Source organism: Chamaea fasciata, unplaced genomic scaffold (assembly GCF_029207755.1).
Source record: "Chamaea fasciata isolate MVZ Bird 193981 ecotype frontalis unplaced genomic scaffold, bChaFas1.0.hap1 SCAF_4, whole genome shotgun sequence".
Taxonomy (NCBI): Eukaryota; Metazoa; Chordata; class Aves; order Passeriformes; family Sylviidae; genus Chamaea; species Chamaea fasciata.
Window position 1 is genome coordinate 73,526,104 of NW_027094089.1, and position 18,878 is coordinate 73,544,981.

General features: G+C 41.9%; 1 protein-coding gene across 2 annotated transcripts; it reads left to right on the forward strand.

The window, feature by feature from the left end:
- The first annotated feature begins 6,712 nt into the window (after positions 1-6,712).
- On the forward strand, positions 6,713-18,501 carry LAMP2 (lysosomal associated membrane protein 2). 2 transcript variants are annotated; one of them, XM_066182002.1, is made up of 9 exons: positions 6,713-6,920; positions 7,997-8,115; positions 8,626-8,839; positions 9,466-9,627; positions 10,275-10,492; positions 11,012-11,131; positions 11,413-11,491; positions 12,273-12,440; positions 18,248-18,501. In XM_066182002.1, exons 1-9 carry the CDS (start codon positions 6,713-6,715, stop codon positions 18,388-18,390), a joined length of 1,431 nt encoding a protein of 476 aa, XP_066038099.1. In that variant the 3' UTR covers positions 18,391-18,501. The 2 variants fall into 2 exon arrangements, with proteins under 2 accessions (XP_066038099.1, XP_066038100.1); XM_066182003.1 differs by lacking the exon at positions 18,248-18,501 and adding an exon at positions 13,633-16,072 and having other exon boundaries at positions 12,273-12,434.
- The last annotated feature ends 377 nt before the right edge of the window (positions 18,502-18,878 follow it).

An 18,878-nucleotide genomic window follows, 5' to 3' on the forward strand; every position in this document is an offset into this window, starting at 1 on the left:
CTGACTCTAGGACCCCACTAAGAATGCCAAGTCCAAGTGAATGTTTCCAGTGTTCTGTCAATTCTTCGGTTACAGCTCGAACTGGTGCCTCTTGAGAGGGACCCCTACCCCAATTCACACTTCTCGGTTGCATCCCTGACACTCATCACCCAATCCAAGTCAAACACAAAATTCTGGTTGGTGAGCTCTTGATTTCTTGCTGGGTTCCATTGTTGCTGAGCTGGCCACCTTCTCATGTAGCTTTTTCTCTTGGAATTATCTCCTTGATCCTTATCATGTCCCTTCTGCTTCTCTCTGATGAATTTCAAGGGTTATTTTTTTACCAGCATTGTTACATTTGTTAGATTAGAAGTTTGGTCAGCTTTTGCAGCCTAATTGAGACTATTTAGACAGGAGAATACAAGTAATCTAATTTTCTCTAAAATTCTTGGTAGTTCTTTGTCTTACTCCTTAAAACAGTCAGTTGTTTGTCCATTTGCAACACCTGTATTTTAGAGCTGGAGGAAAACAGGGATGTCAATAGGTACTTCTGTGTTAAAATGCCTGAGTAATCATAAGTTGTTATGAAATTTTGTAATTTCAGAAAAGTAAGTCTACAGATTCTGTTCCTTCTAATGATATTTGCAGTAACAAGGAAGTTGCAGTAAGTGCTTTCCAGTGGATCCAGCATTTGGATGTGTTATGCAATTAAGGAATGCGGAGGGTCACTGCCCAGGCCTCCTATGCTTCTTTGCAAAGCTTAGTCACTATGACTTTGCAGAGAGGGCTAGCATGCAAGTAATTTGCATCTGAAATTATATGGAATAGATTGCTTGTTACTATTCAGAGCAGTTTTCAGTGTGAAATATCAGTGCTGGATTATTAGCAACATGTTAGCGTAATATTTAGCTTGATTTTCCCCTTCTGGACTGAACTTCCTATGAAATTATCGCAGTGCCTGTTCTGTTTTAACGTTGTGTAGTCTCGGAAGCTTGAGGTATCGCTGAAAAAAATTCATTATCATGGCCAAAACCAAATACCTTTGTCAAAAGCAGGCACTTAATTACATCCACAGAGTCCTTCAGGTGGTGCTAGTTTGGGGCTCAAGGCAAAGCTGCTCTAATAATTCTCAGTAAAGGCTGAGCAGGGCACTGCACAGGCATGTTCTGCCATGTGCATTTGGGGGAGAAGGTGCAGTTTTCAAGCATGAGATGGGAACAAAAATTCAAAACACAACCTCTGCAGAGATGAGCTGAAACCTTGCACAGGCAAAGCTTATTTGTAGGATGTGGCTGTGAGTAGGACAGAACTGGTTCTGCAACCACAGGGCTGTGATTCTGTCACTTGCAGAACTGGCACTGTGAGTGTATCCTTTCAGTTTCCCCCTTTTTATTCCTACAGCAGCAGTTGCTGCTTCAAACCCTAGCCCCAAAAGCACAAAGCAAACACACAACCTCAAACTGGAGAGAGATCATTCCCCTAAAGAGCTCTGTTTCAGGACAATGCAGTGAACAGGCTGGTGTTTGCCAGACCTGGTTTCTGATCTCTGCCAGAGCTAGAAACTATAGACCAACTACAAATATCATTATGTTCTCTCTAAAAGGGATGTAATGTTTTTCTAGGTCACAAGGGATCCTGTAGCATTGAAGTCCTGCATTTAAAATATCCAGTTATGAAAATATCCAGTTTCCCTCCCAGCCTTGTATTTTAGATGTAACTTCTTTTCCTGCGGAAATCTCTCAGAAAATGTTACAGCCAACACATCTTTCATAAGAGCTGGAAGTGGGAGGAGCCTCCTGTGCAGAGCCATTTTCACACAATAATTTCTGCTCTGAAGCTGACAGATGTATCTCCAGCAAGTTAGCACTGTTTGTCGATCAAACCACAAAAGCCAAGAGTATTGACACACCTCTACTTTGCTATAACAAGCCCAAAGAACGTATTGTCAGCCAAACAAGTTCTTTTTTCACATTCAACAGAGCTACAGCTACAAGCAGCTTGGTCTGGCTCACAAAACGCACAAATCTCATCTGCTGCCACATGTTAATCCAGCTGCTGAGCGCTGCAGCCCACATCACATCCAGAAGCAGCTGGAAATGCTTTTGAGCACCACGGGGCATCCCAACAAGGCTGGCACCCCTCACCCTGCACCGCGCATCTCCGAGGGGCAGCAGTGGGACAGCAAAGGGGCAGCTGCTGCCCCAGCACCGTGTCAAGGCCCAGCTCCTGCCCTGCTTTCACCCCTGAGCCTCCAGCACACGATTAACCTAAGCTGTGTGCGAGCTGTGTTTGTGTAAAGGCCGTGACGAAACGCCTGCGCTGGGAATGTGTTTTTCCAGCTGCGTCGCGATACGAGCGGTTTTACAGGAAGTTTCGCAGCTCTCTGCTGCAACCTGCTCTCTGATCTCTTCACCTCCCCACCAGCCTTTCTTTTTTTGGCTTTTCACGTGATTTCCCCAGTCTTGACTCAGCAGTTTCTGGCAGGAGCGTTTATTGGTTTGGTTTCCTACCACCACCTCCCCCAGAAACCCGACAGCTCAGAAACGCTGCCATCTGCTCGGGACCTGCGCAGGGATTAGCTAAGAAGTGTTTTTTTCGGAGCTATCAGCGCAGAGCTGCCGGGAGCTGTCCCTGCCCTGCCACCGAGCAGATTCACACACGCAGCCGAAGCACTGTCACCCTGTCACTGCAGATGTCACCCTGCGCTGGACAGGCCATGGTCTTCATTGCGGTGTCCGGACCCCAGATCCTCAGTCCACAGGCTACAAACTGGGGCTGTATGAGAAGGAAAACTCTCTGTGAATAGCTGTAACTCTCGGTTGCTGGCACTGTCCCAAGAAGGTCGCTGTGGTTCACCCCCTCTGCTAAGTAAATCTGGGACCTTTCTGGCCAGCATTAATGCATTCGTCTTTCTACCCCTTCCACGTGAAATGGAACCAAATCCTTTCTCTGCCTCCTGGGAAGGAATCATCGGTTCTGCCACTATCTTTTCCCTGGGAAAAAAATACAGGAATTGCCCTTTTGTTTAGAGGTATCTAAAAGAATAAATAAATAAATAAAATACATTAGAATAAAGTCATGATTACTGCATGTCCTAGGGATTATCTCTCTCTTCTTTTTTATCACATCCTCTACCCTTCCGCACCAGGAATCAGAAACATTGAGTTACTCAGTGCTTCATTAAACAGTGGACACTTTGTTTCTGACCACACACATCTATCAACTTCGGCAAGTCCCGGGACTAAGAAAAGTTTGATTACAGATATAATATCTAAATTGCTGAAACTGCTAAAGAATTCAAAAAGGATTAAGCATATGATGTAAATTAAATTAGGCATGAAATTATATTCCTTAGTGAACTAAAGCTTTAAAAAGAAATTATAAGGTTTTGCATATTTGCTCTCAGTATATGTCAATACTTCAATATGTCAATTTTTCAATATCTTCATCAATAACTGATGTCAGGCAGTATAACATGCAGTAAAATGCTGTACATTACAGTCCTCCTTCTCATCTCCAGCAATAAACATAAGGAATGTGAATGTCTTAGAAAACCAGGATCAGCTTGCCATCCATCAGTGGCTCCCAAAATTATGCCAACTGCAAAATCATTTTTCTCTACTAAGCAAGAGGGTAAGGCATTTCCTCTGCATTATGGTAACAATCATTCACTCTTCTCTCATTAAAGGTAAACAGCGGAGAATGTGAGTTTGAGCTTATGTTACTGAAGTCCAACTATCACATAAATTTTATTGTTAAGACTGCCAAAATCAATAAAGAAATTACTCATGATAAATAATATGCAGTGGATATTTGTTAGAGGTTGAATCCTACAAGCACTGAATATAATGACTTATGGAATTAAAGAGGAATCAGATAACATCTGACCCTAACTACTAAACTTTTTTCTAAGAACAGCTGAAGGATTTGTTAAACACGAGAGGAACAGAGCTTCGTTCTGCTCCCTCCAGTGCTACAAAGAGGAGACTGGCCTTGGAAACTGCCAAAAAAAATTCTCTCTTTAGAGAGAACAGAGCCAAAATCAAGTTTTTGTCAGTTAGTTGAGCAAGAGGAGAATATCACTGTGAAAATACAGGAGTACATTTCTTTTAACAACTTTTCATCACATCCAGATGGCTGGATCACGTTGGACAAACTTCTTCCTGTATATGAACATGAGGTGTTTGTACCAACTCCTTGGAGGTGAAATTTGATCCTTTGGTCTCCCCAAGGATTCCATGAAAGGGGAGAAACCCCTTGGGAAGATATTGTGGTTGTCCCATTGCTTCCTGCCCCCGCAGGTGCATCAGTCCCTCTGTGACTGTGTGACAATGACAATAAACCACCAGCTCAGTCCATCAAGATTGTGTAAAATGACATCACAACACCACATGCCTGTGGCAGGCAGGGATGGAGGGCAGGGGTGGAGTACAGGGAGGGTGAAGTAACCAGATGCAAACAGAGAAATAATCGGTTTTCTGGTATACATGATGATATTTTTGGTGCCAAGCAAGATATTTTCCATTCTGCTATATTAAATAAACTATACCATCCTTTTAATCTCACACTGGTTGCTATTTTTCTTGTGTTACTAAACAGAAAAGGATTTGCTTGTTATTACTGCTGCCATTAGATTTCATTTCAAGCTTCACTAAATTGGCATAAAGGAAACAAGTTAATCAGCCTTCCCGTTATGTCTGCAGAACATCCACTTGGTTCAGAGCCCATTTCCTATGTGCAAGCAAGAGATCCAAATATTCAGAATTCTTCACGCAGCACAAGGGAATGTTAGAACATATCAATGTATATACATAAATCCTGAAGTAAATATTCCAGCAGATACAAAAGGTGCCATTCCACTGCATGAACTACCCAAACAGACTAATAATTTTCTCCTCTTCCAGTTACTTAAAGCTTAATTCAATATCTGTCTCCTAATAGTCAAATCCTCCTAATTTGATTGCTCCTAACTCCTTGTGAGATCACTTTTTAAAAACAGAACTTTGTACTAAATGAGTAAAGCCTGAGGAAATACAAAATCCCCAGAGCTGGACTCTCCCTAGCCTCTGAAATGCCCCATTCTTTGTGGTGGAGATGAGAAAGACTTGATGCTTTCAGAATTATGGTTTCATCTGTGCTGCTGTTACTGACATTTGCCCACAGCCTACAGCAAGTCAGTGATTAAAGTTTATTTCTTCAAATAAAGTTTTGGTAATTAAGCCCAAAGGATATAAATTTACTCTAAGGATTTTGAAATTATGTGAATTTGAGAGTCACAGGCAACCATGCTTAAAGAAGTGCATGTGCAGGTATGTAACACGTGTGGTGAGTGGACTCCAGGTGTAGTTTTTAAGCACAAAAAGAAATGCAAAGAAGCAGTGAACTTGTCTGACCACAAAAGCCCCGGTGTGTGGAACCCTCATTTGTTCAATGTCCTGGTTTCCATGGTGGCCCTGACCCACCAGCTTTGGTTTTGTGACACTCTGTGGGAAAGTACAGGATTGCAAGCACGCAACTGAGAGAAATTTATCTGGCCTTTGATAACAAATTGCATTATTTCCACTTCCTCAAGACTGCATAACTGCTTTCCTATCAACACCATCTGCACTCCAACTGTCACATTAACAGGTCAATGTGTTTTACTGTCTTCTTCGGACTTCATTTTCTTCCCCAATGGCTGGGGATATCTCTTAAGAGTCCGATCATTCAAAATCTTCCACAGCATCAGAAACAGGAATATGCCGTTCCAGAACGCCGTTCCTTGCTGAGCACAGAGCTCCTGCCTCCTCAGGCCATCTTCCTTGCTGTCTCTCAGCCTCAATGTCTTCTTCCATTTCCCCTTTCTCTGCCAAGCCAGCCTTTCTGACTTGTTTTGTTTGGGTGTGCGAGTTTTGGCTTTTTTTCCCCCTAATCAATGGTGTCAGGGTGCAATCCAGCATCCATCACATTTACAACACCTTTCAGACCCAAATCCACCCAAGTCCTTTGCCCAGCCTTCTCCCCGCTTCACACCGCAGGCTGTTTTCTCCCTCACTCGCACCGAACTCCTGTCTTCTCCCATCGTTCTCTGCCCCTCTTTCTGCCTCTCAGCACCGGGAAAAATGCATTGAAGCTCCGGGTGCTGGTGCCAATCCCCTCCCCGCCGCAGGGGCCGTGCCTGGCGGGGGTTTCTGCCCGGTCACCGGAGGCACCGAGCCCCGGGGAGCCCGGGACGGGAGGATGGATGGACAGCACCGACAGCTGGCTCAGGGGACACCGACAGCCGTGTCAGGAGAGGCGCACTGAGAGCCCACTAACCCTTTGTATTTGTTTTGTATTTGCTGCAAACGTGGGCAATATCTTTATTCCTTTTTTATTGTTGTTTGGGGTTTTTTGGGTTTTTTTGTCCTCCTCAGTGAAAGCCTCTATATTAAATTTCTGTCGACGTGCACCTCCTGTAAACTAACCCCTCCCAGACTAGAGCAGTCCCAGTGCAAACCGCAAACACTGCCGAGGGACAGAATAAGCCGCCGCAAGCCTGCCCCTGCAGAAGCCATCGCGGCACAGCCCCTGTCCGGCGGCCGCTGCTGTCGCCGCTGCCGTCGCCGCCGCCAGACGGGACCGGGACGGGAGCAGACCAGACCCGCCCGCCCGAGGCGAGGCGCGACGAGCGGCTCGTCCGCGATCCACGGAATCGAGCGGCGGCGCTGAGCGGCGATTGGCGGCGCGCGCGCGGCCCCGCCCCGCCCCTCACATGACCGCTGGCGAGCTTTTTGTCGCGCCCGCTCACCCCCGCCGCTCGGCGCGCCCCGGTGTCCCCGCCGCCGGCAGCGGCAGCAGCAGCAGCACTAGCACTAGCACTAGCACTAGCACTACCGCCGCCGCCATGGGCCCGCGCCGTTCCGCCACCTCCTCCTGCCGCCGGTTCCTCCTGCCGCCGCTGCTGCTGCTCGGCGTGTCCGGTGAGCGGGACAGCGCCGGGGCCCGGGGGAGTGGAGTGGGTGTCGAGTGTCCCCGCGGGCTCGTGCCGCTCCCCGCCCTCGCCCCGTCACGCACGTGAGGCGGCGCGCGGGCTCCGGGGGTCCCGGGGGCGTCCCGGGGCCGCCTCGGCCCCGCGGCGCCTTCAGGGGGCGGCCCCGGGGCGGAGGCGCCGCCGCTGCCGCCCCCCCGTGCTGCCACTCACGGGAGGGGAGGGGACAGCGGCGGGGCTGAGGCCCCACGGGCCGGGCGGACGGAGCGGCACCGTGCCGGGGAGGCCGGGAACCTCGGGGTGCTTCCGCCGAGGGCTGCGGGCCGGCAGCCGGGAGTGCGGGCCCACCCGCGCGGCCCGGCCAGGCCGTTCTGTCAGCGCTGCTCGGCGTGAGGCCGCGGGCACGGCAATGGCCGTGCCGGCATTCACCGGGCCAGGAATACAACAGCCGAGAAAAGTTCTCTTTAAACGGAAAGGCAGTTTAACGCCCGTGTCTTTCGAGCTGGAAATCGTGGAAACAATGAAGGCATGCCGATCCCATCTCTTAGGGGTCAGCGTGAGGCGTAACCACTATACTGCCCATAAAATAATGGTCTACAAGCAGCACATCGTTCAAGTGCTGTGTTCATGCCCTTTGGTTTACCCGGTGTGTCGCCGGAAAGCTGATGCTTGTTTTAGAGAGTCATAATTCCGGGTTGGATGGAACCTCAAGTATCAGCTGGTCCAGTCTTTCTTGGCAGAGGCACAGTCTAGACAAGATGGCTCAACAGCCTGTCCAGCCAAATCTTAAAAGTGTCCAGTGCTGGGCAGTCAACTTTGATATTATCAGTTTATGTCAGGTAAAGAGACTATAAAACAGTCTCTTAATTTTTGCCAGCTTTCATGGCAGTTTCGTATTGTGCATCCTATTTGTAATACTTCTTAGAAATCTAGGTTTTCTTTCAGTGTCTGGTAAATTGAATATGGTTCTGACATAATTTACTGATTTGTGACGAGCTGTCCTCTTAAGTGGTTCTAGAAAATGAAGTAAAAAACAATGTCTTAATAGCTAATAATCATATCTTACAGGTTTTTTCCAATCTTATGCTGTTGAAGTAGAGATAAAGGATGCTTCAAATGCTACATGCCTGTATGCAGATTGGATGATGAGGTTCTTGATAACATATGAATCAAACAGTGGTGATTATGTAAGTATTTGGGAGTAACTCATGCTGAGAACTGGATTTTGACCTGGATAAAAGTTTAAGCTCTTTTACCTAGGGTGTTTCATTTCTTACTTTTTTTTACTAAGTAAGTTGAGAAGAATATTCCTATATGGTCCTTATGAAAAAAGAATTAAGTTCTCAGTCATACAACTGACTGAAAATACTCTGTTGCTCTTACTTAAATGATGTGCACAAAACTCACCAAATCTAGCCAGTATCAGCGTAGTTATGTTCTTAGCCCAAGCAGTAAATATAATTACAGCTCAACATGATCAAGATTTACAGTCAGGTTAGAGTTGTACTTTTGTACTTGAGTCTGATATGACTCCTTTCTCGGGCAGGTGTCAGGAAGCCTTTATCATAATTTTCCAGAATAACTTAAAATATTCTCACTTGTCTTGTGCAAGGTTTCAGCTAACTCCACCAAGTCTATAATGTTGTCATGGGGAAGAGCTGCATGTGAATGCGTTTAAAATTACCCTTTTCTTCTAGAAAACCACAACCCTGAATTTGTCATCGAGTGTGACACACAATGGAAGCGTCTGTGGTAATGACACACAAGCTGCCCTTGTGGCAGTGCAGTTTGGAGAAGGTCATTCTTGGAGCATTAACATGACAAAAAACAATGAAACTTACCAGGGAGACTTCATCACACTGACCTACAACACCAATGACACAGCTGTATTTCCTGATGCTAGAAGAAAAGGTAACATTCAGTGCAGAATCTGACTTGCAAAGCAGTCTCAGCCAGAAGTGTCAGACCTTGTGTACCTGACCTGGCTTGGCTTTTTCAAAGTAAGGAGTAAGGAGTTAGTAATGAGTGTAATGAGTTCTGTACTATGTGCTGCCAGCTGCACTTCCTTGTACCTGCCTGCTGGGTAACAACGCAGGCCAAATGGCTTCACTGAACGTGTAATTCCTGGAAGTGGAAGAGAAGGGGAAGGATAAACAGCTTGGATCAGTGAGGTGCTGGTAGACAGCAGGCACATGAAAGATTAATTTTAGTGTGCACTCCTTGACCTTCTACCTTGCCAAGCAATACAGTGTTAGGCTGTCTATGTACTAATGCCTAGTAATAATAGATTTTTTTTTTTTCTCCTTAAAAACTTAAGTAAAAGGGTTCACCTTTCTAATGGCTTGTCTAGTTCTGTAAGCTTGGTTACTCCTGCATTACCTAGCACTTCAAGTCAGGACATAAAAGGAAAACATTCAAGAGAGCTTAAGATTGTTAAACTTAATTATCTCTTTGTCTTATGAAATTATATAAAATGTAACACTAGCTCTAAGTTCTTACAGTTCATAAGGCATTAAAACATTTTTGCTTCTCTGTAGGACCAGTTACTGTTTCTGTGAGGGATCCTTTGCATCCAGTTCAACTGAATACTGTCTTCGTGTGTCATGATTCCTTCTTTATTGAAGCAGAAAATGTAACACAGATTTTCTGGAATGTTACTGTGCAGGCTTTTGTTCAGAATGGCACAGTCAGTAAAAAAGGTGAGCATTTTAGTTTGTGAAAGAGCTTTTTTGTATTGTACCTTAGTGCAGGGAGCAAAGTCCCATAATAAAAAATCCACCAGTTCTAAGATGTGCTGTGTTTAATAATATTCATGTAAATATCCTCTAGTATTTCTTCCCTTGTTCTTGGAAAAATAGATTAGGTGAACAGATTTAGTAGTGTGCTGTAATGTTGATTGTTTGTGTGCCAAGGTGGGATTCCTCTCAAATGTGTATTCCAGTAATTGGGGTATTAAGAATAAGCACTTCAGAACTACTGTTGTGAGTAAATCTTTTGAGTTTGAGGGGTTTTAGCTGGCTGCCTTCCACTTCCACTGGTGGCCTCTGCTGTTGCATTTGAATAGTCCAGAGCCTGTTGTCTCGTGACATAACTCAGAAAGAGATGAACACATCACCCTGCTGCATACAGGATAATAGGGTCCTTGCTCAGTGTACAGCAAATACATATCACAGTATTATAACAGCTTAACTGTCTTCCACATGTCAGAGGCATGGTGCTGAGTGTGGATTTACAACTGAGTGTGTGTTACAGGATTTCTGGGAATAAATGGCAGCTTTACTTTGTCTAAGTAATAAGACATCAATAAAATTTCAGCAATTAAATGGTGATTAAAATGTCTTTTCAGAGTCTAGATGTCCTACTGATACACCTACTTCTGCACCTACTGTTCCACCTACTACTGCCAGTGTGACTACTGCATCTACCACTACTTTGTCACCTGCTCCAACAACTGCTCCCAAACCTGTGGAGAATCCAGACACAGGAAACTATTCTCTTAAAAGTGGAAATAAAACTTGTTTCCTGGCAACTGTGGGGCTGCAACTGAATGTTTCCCAAGACAAGGTGCTTCTTTTTTCTTTTGAAGGGTAAAAGTTGCTGTAGTTATTTGGTGAAATCTGAGTGCAGGGTATTTGCTTTGTACGCTGCTGGCTGTCCAGAGCTGCTTCTAAGTATTGTATGTAGCAGCTCTCTGACATCAGAATAGTTTTGTAGCATAATACCTGTCGTCAAAAATCATACATGGAGCCAACAGAATTTGTTATTGGGAATACTTCTAACATGATTGAAAGTCTGGAACTTTCTTAGCTCTTATGGCTGTTGTTCCCTGCAGATACTGTCTTTCCCCTCAGAGGGTAGCCTGTTCCATTAGGGAACAAAGTAACACTTCTCAAGCAATTCGTTTGTTTCAGTACTGCCAGCATGTAAATTTAACTCAAACAGCCTTGGTTCCATAGCAGCCAAGCTCAGCTCTTCCTGCTGTCATATTTATGACAAGCTCTTCTAATCCAAGACTGTTTCTGACTGAAACAATGTATTCTAAAGGCAGCTGAACGTCTTTGATGTCTTTTGTCTGTATTTCAGCCACTTCTGATCAACATCAATCCAAAGACAACTGTCGCAGATGGCGCCTGTGGTAACACGACAGCCACTCTGAAATTGAATGATGGAAATAGCACACTGATTGGTTTCACATTTGCTGTTGTAAGTAACTTCTTTTATTTTAAACTTAATTTTTCGTTTAACAGCATGCGTAGTGATCACTTATAGTCAAATCCTCCTGTTGCTTGCTGGTGGTAGGCTGTTCCCTTATAGGAAGTAGAACTGGCGCACTGAATGCCTCAAGACAAATGAAGAACTGGGTTAAAGTTGGAGAAAATGTAGGACTGGTAAATGTGTTGGCTTTTGTAAAGCACCTGTTCTTAAAGTTATAAATGCAAAATTACACTGTAACCACTGACACTTGGTTCTTGCTTCTTGAACAGAAAAATACAAGTGCAAGTGTACAAAAATTTTATCTGAGGGAGGTGAATGTTACGCTGCTCAACCATCTGAATGGTTCTGGTAAGAAACAGTATCTGCCTTAAACAAATGTAATATTTTATTCAATGTCTGCATCAAATACTTCTGGCTTTTTTTTCAGTGTTGTTCATGCTTACTGATAGCTCCTGCTTTATGTCTAGAAGTTGGTGTGAACAAAAATAATGAGCAGAAATGGCTGTAAGAGTTAGTTTAAACAGCAGTGTTGGGACCACTCTACAATTGAAACTTCTGCTAATGGAGTCACTGTAAATTAAGAGGACTTCTTTGTAACTCTTTTCAATAATGTAATTTTTTGTGGTGTGAAATACAATTGTACCATCTTTGAAGCTTTTTGCCTAAACTTTGTCTTCTTTGACTGAAGATGCTGCTGTATCTTCCAACCACTTGTTCTTAACTCTCACTTTAAAAAGCCTAGCCCTTCAAAAACTAAAGCATACTTTTTTCCCAACAAACATGTATTTTCTCTTTTTTTTTCTTTAATTGCTTGTCATAGCTGCAACCGCTAAAGAGCATTAAAGCTAAAACAGTTGCAACTCTGCAGCACTGAGACAACTGGAGGTACAGGGAAAGTCTGATGTCATGTACATATGAAAGAAAGGTTGCTGCAAAGTACTGTAAGAACTTCAGTCTCTGATTTCTGGTTAAGCCGATCAATCCCACTTTGCGCTATGTTTTTCAGACCAGTCAGAGTTTGAAGTATTGGCCTCTCTAGATTCAGCTACTCAGTCTTACTGTATTACCAACTGTCTTGCATTTTAAGTGAACATGAAAATTCCCTTTCATTTTTTTCCTTCCTTTTCAGTCATTTCAAGTGCAGATAACAGCAATTTCAGCAAGTGGGATGCTTTCCTTGGTAGCTCTTACATGTGCCGAAAAGAGCAAACTCTTCAGATTAATGAAGATGTTCAAGTACATACTTTTAATCTATGGATTCAGCCATTCCTTGTAGAGGCAAATAAGTTTGCTACAGGTAAGAGTTATGTTTTTGTTTCTAGTGATGCTTGCAAAATTCTTGCTAAAATGTAAAAAGCACCAGCATTAGGTACAAGCACTTTATCTCAGAAGCTCTTGTTCCAATTTTTTAAAATATGTTTAGATATACATGGAATGAAGAGAAGGTCTGAGACTGACATTCAGGTTCAAGCAAAGCTTTGTTCTCACTTAAAAAAATATCTGCTAAGCGTGTGGTTCTTCAAAACTTGAATGAACTAGAGACACTGAAGGGTGACTTAAGCATTGCTGTGCAGCATAGGTTAGAAATTACCTGACTACAGCTTGACATACAGCTTTTTGTAGCTCAGATATGTAAGAAAATCGGACAGAAATTTTGCAGAAGTGGACTTTGGGAATACTGTTAGGTGTTTTGTTTCTTTTTAACTGTCAGTCTAAGGAGTAGGAGTGTTGGGGAAGAATGAACTGTCAGAGCTTCCCTCAGAGGCAGTCTTGAATATCCAGAACTAAAGAGAGATTCTGAAATGTTTGTTTGCTGCATTATGTTGGTCTTGTCTGGAGAAAACTGAAATGTCTTAAATTACCTCTTAATATTTAGTGCAAACTCGTCTTCAGCTTAATGCTAATACTTGCAGCACCGTCTTATTGGACTGGACTGATTTGTAGACACATAGATGGAAAAGTTCTGTTTTTAGACAGAAGCAAGATAACTCTCCATATGTGTGTAGGGTAAACAGTCTTCCTAAAGAGTTAGGGACCCATTTCACTCTGTGGTTAAAGTTGCAGCTAGCTTTCTTCTAATTATAGTTATTTTATTTGTGTAACATGTCTTTGTTCTGGATAGATTCTTGATACCAAATCTAGGTTAGTTTTTATCCTTAATGAGTGAAAGCACCAACCAGACTTGCCTTATGTATGAAATAGATAAGCCTGGTTCTTGAATGTAGAAGAATGGCTGCTCCCTTGCCTAGTGCAGATCTTGTATACAGGAAAACTTGTTCACCCTTAACTTGCTATAGGTTATCAATGCTTAAATTAGTTATAATGCTTAAATATGCTAAATGTATCAATGACACCTCTGCTGTTCTTTCTGTCTTAGTTTAAGTAATACTTGATTTTTTAATATCTTCATGTTAAGGAAAACAGATTTTTATACCACATTTGGCAAGTGTTCTGTCTTTATTTGTTCCTTATTGCAACCTTTTTCTCACCTACAGCCCAGGAGTGTTCGCTGGATGATGACAGCATTCTAATCCCAATTGTAGTTGGTGCTGCACTTGCTGTCTTGATTGCCATTATAGTGGTTGCTTACATAATTGGCAGAAGAAAAAGCTATGCTGGATATCAAACTTTGTGAATCTAAGCGTGGTTCCTGTTATGATTTCACTCTAAATAAAGCAAGTGCAAGTTCTGATGTCCTAAAAAGACCCAAAACTTAGGAGTAATTATTAGCCACAGCTAATTGGAGTTGAGAAACAAAGGGAGAATGTGTATGTCAGATGAAGCAGAACTACACTTTGTTTTCCTGCCCTAAGAAGATGATGTGGGTTTCATAGCTGTTTTGAAGATGTCAAATACTGGATGAATTGTTAGGCTAAGGATTTTATCTTGCAAAAATCCTAAAGCATTTAGGATTTATTTGTGCTTTTTACAAATACTAGCCTGAAACAAGAACACGTTCTGAACTGACCTGCGTTGGGCATCTCCCAGAATAGCATAGAATTTGTACTTGCTTTTCTCCTCTGCATTCCTTAGTTGTCATAATTGTGGGTTAAGCTGGCAGCATTAGTCACTCTGTTGACTTGTATAGTATTTAACAAGGATTGTCTAATGCCCAATAGGACTTCATTTTCCATAGGATTGAACTTCAGGCTGGTGATTAAGTGATCTCTTGAAGAGGCAGCAGTAACTTACTTGCCTTTAGGATTTGAGTAATTTACTCCTGCCTTGGTGTAATTTCGGGAATCGTTCCTATGCCATGGCTGTACAAACAAAATGAGTAATTTCCCAAATGGTGAATATATGGGAAGACTTCAGTGCTGTTTCCAGATGCTTTCAAAAACAACCTGTTAGGCACTGAATTCTTTATTATACCTTGGCAGTCATCTAAAATACTCACCTAATGCAGAGTTCTGCTAAAGTAATGGAAGCTTTTTTTGCTGGCATCTGTTTAAAGGGAATAACCTTTCTAAATATTCCAGAACTTTAAAGTGCACTTAACTTCATACTGTACTCTGCACAGAACTGGTCTGTCTTGTTGCTTTGAATGACCATTGTTTAAAGATGCTTTCATTTAATGAGCCAGTATCTGTTGTTGCAGCTTGAGCTGTTTTGAAACCTTCATCTTGAATGGTTCTCTGCCAGTCAAAGTTCACATTATAACTGCCCGCCATTGGCACTCTGAATGTTTAACGTACTTTGTGTTGGATTGTTTGCGGTGTAGCTTTTATTAATGTTAAGAATGCAAAAGCCAAACAAGTCTGAGATGGACCCACAACACCTGTTTTTCCTTGCTGTATGGAAAGAATAACTAGGTTAAAAAACCACAGTGCAACTGGACTGTTCTCAAACTGCAGCTCTGTAGAGACTAACCCTCAATGCACAACTTTTCTCTGGGCTCCTTGTGCTGTAATACATATTCTTACTGCATGGAAAAAAAAGTCTTTTAGACTTTTAGGTAATTGTGGCTTTTTTGCATATGTCATAACACGAGCTGCCTAAACTAGTTATTTAATGAACATAACATTTTCTCCCCCTTTAGAATGAGTTTAGCCTGCATCAAAGCTGCTCTAGTGTTTTATTAGTGTTCTCTAGGGTCGTAGAGATGTCTGTGGCATGTTTGTATACAAATCATAAAATACACTTCTTTCAGTAATGGTTTGGGTTGGTTTTTTTTGTAAAGACACTTTACTCTTGACACTAGCCAAGGAGGCATGTATGGGTGGACAATGCTTACTATAGCTTGTAGTCTACAGCTTGAATTTTGCATCAGTTACTGAAATGCATTTTAATGAAAGGGGGAAACTGCTATAAGTTTAATCATGAAACAAGCTTCAAGACTTACCATTTTAATTTTAAAAAATGGATCTAATGACTTTCATATTAATATATCCTCAAATGCAGAAGTTCATGTAGTTGGGGTTTTTTTTTTTTTTTTTTTTTCTTTTTTTTTTTTTTTTTTCTTTTTTTTTGTGGGTGATGTTCAGTGGCACCAGTTAAACATGCATTTCTGTTAAGGAGTAATCATCACATTATTCTTCTGACCTTTCAAATTTTTGAACTGTAGGCAGTTTTAAGTGATAATATAGAAGATTCATTCAAACTGCTTCCTAAAATCAACACTAGAAATACCATTGCAAAAACCTGTAAGTAAGTATGTTGGCTTAGAGATTTAAGTACTCCTAGATTGATGTGCAGGTAACTGGTTCAAAAAACGTCAGTTTCACCTGACTTCCTGTTATAAAACCACTAGTTTTCCTGTATGTATTGCTCCATAGGGAACTGTCAATCTGTTTAACCTGTGCTCTAAAAAATAAAGATTGTTCTATTTCTTGAGGAAACTTGTTCACATTTTTTAACTGATTTGAAAACAGACGTCTTGTATTGTCTTTTTTAAACAAAAATAAACTCAATGAGTAAGGTGAACTCTAATCAGTCTGTATCTGAGATTCTGTTACATAGCTGTTTTTGTTCTGGTCTGTGGAAACAGCATTAAATTGTGGATGTATTTAACACCTGTAATAATATAACCCATTATAGAGTGTGGTTGGTTTAGTACCTTATACACAGTTTACTAAATACTGTGTTCTAAGATGTCAGGATTTCTCATATTTTAGGTTAGAGATGTCATGCTAATGTCCTAAGAAAAGCATTTCTAGCCAGTGAATGATGGGATTTGGGTTTTGGAAGGGGCATTTTGTTTGTTTATTTGTTTCTTGTTTTGGCTGGTTTTTAAAATTTTTTTATTTACTACAGTGTTGTCAATTCCTTAACATATGTTAATAAAACACAAACTTTGGGGCTATTAGTTGAATCTCATGACTGGAATTAAAAGGGAAGGCAACTTTTATACTGGGGCTAAAAAAGTTTGGGGCCAAAAAATTAAGACTTTTTTTGAATGGAGACACATTCAGCCACATCAGTCGAAACAGCTGTTCCTGCTGGCCCTGCTGTGTGTTGGGCTGTAGCTACCAATTCTGCACTTGAAGACACCTCTGAAGCTTCTAACCACTGTACAGTAGCCTATACCTGGATAGATGTGTGCCAGCAAGGATGGAATGTTCCTGGTATGAAACCTTAACCTCTTTTTCACCCTGGGAATTCCCTGTAACGGTTCCATAGTGTGACGTGTACTGCGGCCATCTCCTTCCTTTGAAGAAGAGAGGGAATTTCTCTCACTGCCTGCTGGGCACCTTCATCCTTAGCAAATCAATTCATAGTGTTAGTGTTTAGTGACCCTGCATCCAGCAAATTGTCTGTGTTGGTATTTAGTGAACAAAGATGACTAAACATCAAATGCATGTCTCTCTTGAAGATGTTTAAATATTTTCTCGGAATATTTTGAAATAGCTGTGTAAGGTGTGTAGTTCCTTTCCTCTTTTTTTCTTTTTTTCCCTTCCAAGTGTTACTCTGCTTGGCAGTAGGTGCCTTCAGATAATCTGAGTTCAGTATTTTCAGCTGTTGAGCCCTCCACGTGTTGTTCTCCTTGCTATTAGTCAAAGGCTTTGTATAGTATTTCAGGAAGGGGCCATGGCAAGTGTGTGCTGGACTGTAATAAGCTAAAGCAAGAAAATACATTTCCCATAATTAATGCTGATTTGATGGAAAACAGCAGCCAACTTTTGAGGAAGCATAGACTCTGTGTGATGCTCTGTCCTAATTAAAAACTCAAACAAAATAGTTTTACAAGGAGTGCTGCTTTATGAAACACGTGTAAGTCAGGCACTGTTCCAGTGCAGGGGAACCCAGGCATGGCCTCCTGTCTTACCAAACCTCTCCTGGCAAAGGCCGGTGCAGCTCTGCTCTCCTTACAAGATTTTGGTGTCAAGCCCTGCCCCTGAGTTTGAAACCAGTTCCCAGCATGGTTTGCTAATCATTGATGAGTGTTTTTACCAGCAAGGAGCTCCTCACATGTTTTACAACCTGTATATTAAAAACCGTTGTAGCGTTATAGATGTATAGATGGATTTCAGTGAGGTCTGTGTAGTTCTCAGCTGAAACTAATAACCCTTTTGCATGGAAAATAAAGTTACCCACCCCAACAGAGTCTGTCAGTGTTTTCCATGCAGTGCCTGGAGTTACATTTATCTTGGCTGTTTCTTGTAGGTCTTGTAAGTTTCTGCTTTGTTACTTGGATTGTCTAGAACCCAGAGGAGTGCTCATGACTCGAGGGTTGGGAAGACCCCTGGACAAGGCAATAATACACCAGTGTGGGGGTTTTGTTGCTTTATTGCTGCTAATTCTGAGGTGTGATCAGCTCATGCATGCTCAGACTGCTGGTTTTTCCTCACTTTTCTAATCTATCCTCTGCTTGCTAGAGGAAGCTGAAATTAAATATACAACTTGAATGTACAAATCAGAAGAAGTATATTACCAATATAAAGGCTATGTATAGTAAATGTGTTTAAAGAAATCAATCTTTCCATCAATTCTTTACTCAATACTGATTTTACTTTACATGTGTTATTCTATCTAATGCAATGTAATTTCTCAAAAATGCCTGTTTGCTCCTTGCTTTCTTTGGTTTCTAATGCTTGATTTCCCTTACTAATATATTCTCCTTTGCTTTTTTTTTTTTTTTCCGGTTTGTTTTTATTCTTTCTGCAGCTGAAGAATGCCTTGCTGATTCTGATCTGAACTTTCTTATTCCCATCGCAGTGGGCGTGGCACTTGGATTCCTTATCATTCTTGTCTTTATATCTTACATCATTGGAAGAAGAAAAAGTCGTACTGGCTATCAGTCTGTATAATCTCTTAATTCCATCTCTCTTGCCCACCTTCTCTGTTCTTTTGCTTTTCCCACACTTCCTGACCTGCTCCTTAAAAAAAAAAAAAAAAAAAAAAAAAAAAAAAAAAATTAATTCAAGGTTTCTTTATTTAAAAAGTTATAATCACTTCATGACAGAATAACATGCCATGAGTCTGAAGATGAGTTGCAGAAGCTAGTGTATGACTTTGGAGTAAGTAAGTGTTCTGAGGACCAGAGAATTGAGCAGAGTTGGTGTGTCCCTGTGGGAAATGTGATTATTTTTAGTAAATAAGACATCTACAAAACTTTCCGTCATTTAATCTTTTTACACAAGAAAATTTCTAGATGCCTACAGCTTGTCTTGATTAGTGCTACAGCTGAAACTAAAAAGTGTGAATGCTGTGTCAGAAGGGAAGGTACATGCAGTGGAAAAATGAATCCCCAGCTCTCAACAGATTTCTGTTGGCATATGGCTGTTCTTGTGAATCA